Source organism: Phalacrocorax carbo, chromosome 27, assembly GCF_963921805.1.
Source record: "Phalacrocorax carbo chromosome 27, bPhaCar2.1, whole genome shotgun sequence".
NCBI classification, from domain to species: Eukaryota; Metazoa; Chordata; class Aves; order Suliformes; family Phalacrocoracidae; genus Phalacrocorax; species Phalacrocorax carbo.
In genome coordinates this window covers 4,251,470-4,258,219 of record NC_087539.1, presented here as the reverse complement: position 1 = coordinate 4,258,219, position 6,750 = coordinate 4,251,470, and the positions used below count along the sequence as shown (strand labels likewise).

The window sequence follows — 6,750 nt, the reverse complement described above, 5'->3', positions numbered from 1 at the left end:
TCCGCCTGGTTCTACAGTGGCATCAATACCGTGCGGGGACGGAGGGCAGGAGGGAGGGCAGCTGAGGCTGGCACGCAGGGACCCAGCTTGCGGCAGGCGGCGGGGTGGCACCCAGTGCCTAGCAGCTGAGACTGGCCCTGGCCTCGAGGGTATGCAGGGACTGGCATGCGGGGCAAGACCCTCTCCGCGCGCCCCAACAAACACACCCCAGTACATGGAGGTTCAGGTAGAAAAGGCTTTATTGAGGGTGGGGGGCTGTCAGAAGGGCAGCGGCCCGTCCATGACCCTGGGGAAGATCTTTCCCAGTGCAATTGCCTGGTCGATGTTGGTCTCACACAGCACATGCAACAGCAGGCGGTGGAAGAGCTCGGGGTCGTACCAGGAGGCGTAGAGGACAACAGCAGCCAGAGGAAAGCCGACAGCCAGCTGCAGGCTGACCAAGAGCAGGATGAGCGTCCTGTGGGGCAGAAGAGGGATGGGAGGCAGGGCAGGCTGGATGCGTCCCAACCAGATCCTGCCTATGGGATGCAGGGTGTGTTCTGGGAGCCCCACAGCCTGCTTCCCCCGCCATTTCTCATTGCTCCCCCGGGCAGGGTGGTGCACGAGACGCCGCAAGCCCAGGAAAGAGCCCTGGCTCAGGGAAAAGCAACGCTGAGCACTTCCCAGCTGCAAAGCCCACAGCCAGCCAGCTGCTCCCCAGCTTGTGAGCCCTGCTGGCTGGAGCAGGGGTCCGGCCCATGCCAGCCGCTGCCCGGGAGCGGGCCCCACGGCACCCACTGGGGACACTCACTGCAGCCAATAAATGAAGCCGCGTCTCCTCGCCAGCATGTCCCTCTCCTGCAGGTCAACACAGAGCAAGGACACTTGTCACACCCTGCAGCGCAGCCGGGACAGCTGGAGTTGCTCGGTGCCACTGGCCTCTGCCTCACGCAGGAGCATAGCCCGTGCGTGGCTGTGACCTCCATGGACCCCGGTTCCCAGGGAGACCCCGCTGGCCAGGGCAGGGGCTGGCACGGGCATCCCCCTTACCAGCTGTGCTTCCACCAGCTCCGGCAGTGTAGTCCCCGGCACCTCTGCCTCCTTCTTCCTCTGCTGCTGGCTGCAGGCAACAGGGCATGGTTGGACGAGTTACAGACCTCCAGGGCCATGCATTGGGTCCCCTTCCAACCATACAGCACCCCAGGCAGGCAGGGAATGGGCTCCCCTGTCACACCGGGTGCTGCACATACCCCCCACACCATTGCCTGGCTCCAGCACTGGCAGCCCCATCGCTCTGGGTGCTGCAGAGACCGCCCTAGACACCTGTGTGGGGCGAGGGGCCCAACTCACCACATCTCCTCCTCCTCCAGTGCCTCTTCAAGAGTCTTTATTTGCTGACGCAGCACCTGGGAGAAGGAAGGGTCTGAGTCCCGGAGGCCGCTGTGGTTGGAAGGGGTTCCAGCCCTCCCACCCCGGGGCCTGTGGCACCCATCTCTTTTCCCCCAGCCCTTTCAGCACTACCTCAGTCCCCTGGTTAAACTCCTGCAGCCAGGACACCATGTGGGCACAGTGCTTTTCCACCTGCAAAACAACTGGCGTATCACCCTCGTCCCTCTCCAGCCCCAGGGCCATGCCCACTTGCTGCCCCACTGCCCCAGGGCACTGGGAGACTGGGCAAATCACAGGGCCACGCATAGCGAAGGGATGGACACCCCCAGCTCCTGGGGAAAATGTCCTCCCCAGTCACGCTTCTGCCCGCAGCCGCTGGCCAAGCGCAGCGAGGTGACCCTCCTTGAGCAGCGGGGCTGGACGAGACAAGATGACCTCCAGCGGCCCCTTCGAACCGCTGAGCCCCAGCCTGCGCAGCTCTGGGACGTGGGCAGAGGAGAGGATACCAGCCTTTCTGCTGAGCGTCTCTACGGCATCGTCCAGGTCCTGATATTTGTCCTCCTGCACACAGGAAGGAGAGCAAGGGCTCAGGGTCTGCAGCCCCGACCCACATGTACCGGGAGCCACTCCACACCTACCATAGTCTGCAGTAGCTCCTTGCTGCTTGCCAGTTGTGTGCAGCTGTGCACAGAATCTCTGCTGGCTCCTTGAGGAGTCCCCACAGCGTCTGCTGCCTGCAGGAATGGGGAACCATCAGATTCCCTGTCACAGACATACGCCCGCTCACACATGGCACTGCCCCAGCTTCCCAGGCAGCCCGGCCAGGCTACTGCCTTCCCCCCACTGCTCACAGCCACACACAGACCCCCATCCACTCCCTCGCCCTGCCGCTGGCTGTGGGGACCACGGGGATGCTCTGCCCTCACCTTCCACTCCTGCATCGGGAGCCTTCCACTGCACGGCAGACACAGGACAGCACCTTGGCGAGGACCCTCCAAACTCCTGCCCAGCAGCACTGAGCTTCTGCTCCAGATGCTCCTCAGCCCCCGGGAGCAGCCCTCTTTATACCCGCTCGGGCACCCGTGTCACAGGCGCACGGTGACACCGACGGCCACAGCTGCCCACTGTGACACGGCCGTCACCTCCCTGGGGCTGGCACCAGGACTGACGTGGGGCCCAGCCTTCCCAGTTACCGGGGAAACAGGGCACCACTCTCAGCACCCACTTATCGCTGGCAGAGCAGACGCTCTGGGGCCTGACTGAGGCGCCAGCAGAGATTCTGTGCAGAGCTGCTCACAACTTGCAAGCAGCGAGGAGCAACTGCAGCTTATTAGGTGAGGAGCGGCTCCTGGTGTTCAAGCGCTGTGGCTTCAAACCCTGCACAAACGGCTGCCCTCGCTGTGTCGGCAGGAGCCGCTGCCCGTGGCCCCTCTCCTGCTTCTGTACAGCTCCAGCCCCCAGCACAACTTCCAGTAGGACGCAGGCAGCTCCTTCCTCTTCAGCGCCCACCCAGGAACGCCACCAGCAGCTCCTCCACGAAACACGCAAGGCTGCTGCCCCACGGGCACTGCCGCTGCTGAGCACGTGTCCCAGAGACCCACACGGACCCACCTCGTGCTGGCCGCTCCAGACCCATGCTCACTGCAAACACGCAGCACTTCCCTCTCCCTTTCCCAGGTCCCTTTCTGTGATCTTTTCCCGTGCTACCAACCCTGTTCTGATGGAAAATACCAACCCCCGGCATGGCCCTCCTGCATTTTGGGGGCAAGAAATCACTCCTCCCAACATCCTCCTCTGTTTTTTGGTGGTGGAGTCAGAATCAACCTAGAATGACTCACAAAGAGACCGGAGATGGAAAGAGCAAAGGGGACCCTCCCATTGACCTTTACATACAGAGTGATTAGAAGTAAGACACATAATAATGTGCGAGCTAATAAAAGCACAACTGGATGAAGCACTAGATTCAAAGTTCCTGTTGCTCTCGGTGACCACCAAGTAAGGTATCCCACCCATGATGTTCTCCATCCTTTTTCACTCTTTCCGGAACATGGTGCATTTCTTTTGCATCATCATAATGAACTGTAATCGGGCTTCTTTGTCCACTGTCTTGAACTTGTTTCAGCTTTAGTGGGGCACTAAAGGAAGCTTCTGGCCAACGGAACCTGGTCCTGATGGGTGACTTCCACTACGCAGACATCTGCTGGAAGAACAAGACAGCAGCTCGCATGTCATCCACCAAATTTCTGGAATGGATAGAGGGCTGTTTGCTGATACAAACGTTAGATGTGCCAACCAGGAATGAGGTACTGCTGGTCTTGTTATTCACAAACCGAGAAAACCTGCTCTGTAGTATCTCGGTTAGTGAGAGCCTTGGCTGCAGGGACCACAATATTGTGGAGTTCGGGGTCCTGCTGAGCGTGCTGAAGGTCAGCTCTAAGACAAGGGTTCTGGATCTTAGAACCCTTAGAAGAGCAAACCTCAGTGCACTCAGGGCTCAGCTGGGAGGGATTCGGTGGGAGGCTTCCATGGAATACAAAGGAGCTAGCGAGAGCTGGGAATTCTTCAAGAACTTTCTATTGGAAGCACAAAACCTGTTTAACCCCTACAAAGGAAAGGGAAGTCAGCGGAGCAAGAGGCCCCCTTGGCTCAACCATGACCTCCTGGGTCTTCTCAAATCCAAAAGGGAAGCACACCAGAGATGGAGAAGTGGAGGATTATCCGTCAAGAGCTACAAGAGCATCGCCAGAGTGTGCAGAGATGCAGTTAGAAAAGCAAAAACCCAGCTCGAATTGAAACTGGCTGTAGATGTGAAAAATAACAAGAAAGGTTTCTTCAGGGTGTCAACCATAAGCAGAAAAAGAAGGAAAACATACGACGAGACAAGATGACCTCCAGCGGTCCCTTCAAACCGCTGAGCCCCAGTGACGTGCAGAAAGTAGACTCCACAATCTGTAGGATTGCAAAGCAGGTATGTTTATTCAGCGCTGGGCAGCACGGGGGGTAGTCCCACCCAAGTCGTGCACGCCCCCGTGATAGTTTGTCTTGCATTTATACAGTAAAGCATTACAGATACCCAAGATTTCCCAATACGCCTATACATATGCATGACATTTCCTCACTTCGTATTAAAATTAGCCAAAAAAAGTTATTGCCGTAGATCTTTCCCAACTGCGCTTGCGCAGTGCCTCCTCGTGGTGGTCGTCAGGGGACGTAAAGATGAAGGCTGACGGCTCCTCTTCATCACCGCTAGTAACCTTTTGGTTTTGCGCAGACTCAGTCACCTCTTGACACTTGTCCAAACTGCAAAGTAGGCTTTAGCTGGTTCTTGAGACAGTTTTCTATCCTTATCAGGAATTGCTCCTTCGCTGGTGGATTCCAGGCCTCCTTGCTAATTATTTTACACAGCGGCTAGAAAAGCGTTCCGCAACAATTACCTTTCAGCTGGATAAGCATTCAGCGATGGAACAGTTAACCTTTGGTTTTGCATCTTAAAAGCCCCTTCGAACCGCTGAGCCCCAGCCTGCGCAGCTCTGGGACGTGGGCAGAGGAGAGGACACCAGCCTTACTGCTGAGCATCTGCAGGGCATCGTGCGTGCCCTGATGGTTCTCCTCCTGCATGCGGAAAGGAGAGCAGGGGCTCAGGGTCTGCAGAAACACCTCTTGGTCACCTGCAAGCGCTCCTCTCAGCCAGGAGCAGCCACCAGGCACCCGGGCACTCTCACGAGTGCACTCCCCTCCGCATTATGGCCCACACAGCTCCCCTCGGGCACTGCCTTCTCCCTCGTGCCCCCTCTCTTCTCCGGCCTCGCAGGCACCGGCCGGGGGGCGCCAGGCAGGGGCACCCTCAGGCCTAACTCTGCACACGGCCCACATCTGACCACCCTCTGCACCCAACACCCCCAGCGAGCACCACCTACCCACCCCTGCTCAACCACCCTCCTATAGGGTGCAGCAGCCAATCAGCGCCCTCCGGCCTTCTGCTCTACCAACGAGCAAGCAGCTCCTGCTGCAAGGGGCGTGGCCGCTCACACACCCATCATGGCTCCTCACAGCCGGCCCCGCCCCGTCGGCAGTGCTCCCGGGCCCCGAAGCGGCGGCAGTCACACCGGCCTCGCCCCCTCCTGGCTGCCCTCCCCCACGCCCCCCTCTGCTGCATTTGAGCCCTGCTCAGGCTCCTTTGCACGCCTTTCTGCCTTTGCTCGCTGGCGGGAGAGCAAACCTCTGCTACAGCACCGCTCTCGGGCCGAAACGGGAACCATCTCCAGCAGGAACCACTGGAAGGAGCAAACCGGCCTTGCCGGTGCTCGGTGCAACCGGCTGGATTTAGTTTTCCCTGTGAATTGTCCCCAGCTGCCTTGCTATGTTCTTCTGTGGTGTCACCACTCCCGGGTGGGGAGGCAACAAGTCCCCACCTCAGCCTCCCCCCTGTTTGGTGGGAACAGCTCCCCACCATCGCCCTCCGCCCAGACTGTGGCAGGCAGAATAACTCCCTCCCATTGCCCAAATCCCTCGAAAATGCCCCCCAGCCACACCTGACCCCAAGTAGGCTGACTTGCCCAGCATCATGAGTGTGGGGCCTGGCCAGGGACCGGGCCAGGGGGGTTCTGGAGGAAGCAGGACCTTGAGGGGACTAGGTACCTGGGGTACCTGAAAGGAGCGGGCTTTCTGGGGGCAACTGGCGGGATCGGGAGGGTCTGGGTAGGGGGAGCTGCGGGGGCTGGGGGTGTCTGGAGAGAACTGAGATGATGGGGTGCCTGCCGAGAAGTGAAGGCAATGGAGGGTGTGCAGGGGGGACCTGAGGAGAAGGAGGGAGGGACCGTGAGAGGAACTGAAGGGATTCGATGTGTCTGAAGAGGGGAGCTGAGGGGTCAGGGTCTGCGGGGGGGAACTGACGGGTGTGGGCTTTGACTGAAGCCTAGAGCATTACTAGGGGGAAGATGTGGATCTTCACGTCCCCCTTAGCGTGGGTCCCATGCGTACACCCCCTGGCAACAATAATCAGGGTGACACGGGAATGGCCACGCAGCTCCGCCCCGGTTGCGTCACAGGCATCCCACAAAGCCCGGCAAGTTGGTGCTCTCTGAGTGTGGCCTACATCTACATGCAGCCCAGCTCTAGGGGACACCGAGGTGGCTCAACCCCCTGCGGCTCTTCCCGAGTGACCTCCCCAGGGTGGCAGGCTGAAGCGTGGAGCACTTTGGCAGAAGGTGCCTTTGCTGCCTGCATACCTCTCGGAGAGCCGGGGGGGTGAGACGGACACCTGGAGGATGCTCTGCTGAATGTGGCTGGGTTAAAGAGCCCAACCTTCGGGTCGGGCTCTCTCCAAAGTGACTCAGAGAAGCAAGAAATTCTGCCAGCTCTCCCGTGGGACAATCTCCTTTG

General features: G+C 59.4%; 1 protein-coding gene across 4 annotated transcripts in view; it reads right to left on the bottom strand.

Moving 5' to 3' along the window:
• Window positions 1–227: 227 nt before the first annotated feature.
• LOC135317799 (tubulin alpha-1C chain-like) overlaps window positions 228–6,750 on the bottom strand; it is an 887,270-nt gene continuing 880,747 nt past the window's right edge. The window contains exons 1-5 of one of the 4 annotated variants that reach the window (XM_064474234.1): window positions 5,037–5,234; window positions 1,501–1,560; window positions 1,330–1,385; window positions 1,030–1,099; window positions 228–457 (exon numbers count right to left, since the gene is read on the bottom strand). In XM_064474234.1, coding sequence (XP_064330304.1) covers window positions 332–457; window positions 1,030–1,099; window positions 1,330–1,385; window positions 1,501–1,539 — 291 coding nt within the window. In that variant the 5' untranslated portion in view covers window positions 1,540–1,560; window positions 5,037–5,234 and the 3' untranslated portion in view covers window positions 228–331. Of the gene's footprint in view, window positions 458–1,029; window positions 1,100–1,329; window positions 1,386–1,500; window positions 1,561–5,036; window positions 5,235–6,750 lie in introns of those variants that run through there. The other 3 variants (XM_064474233.1, XM_064474232.1, XM_064474231.1) reach the window with 3 other exon arrangements.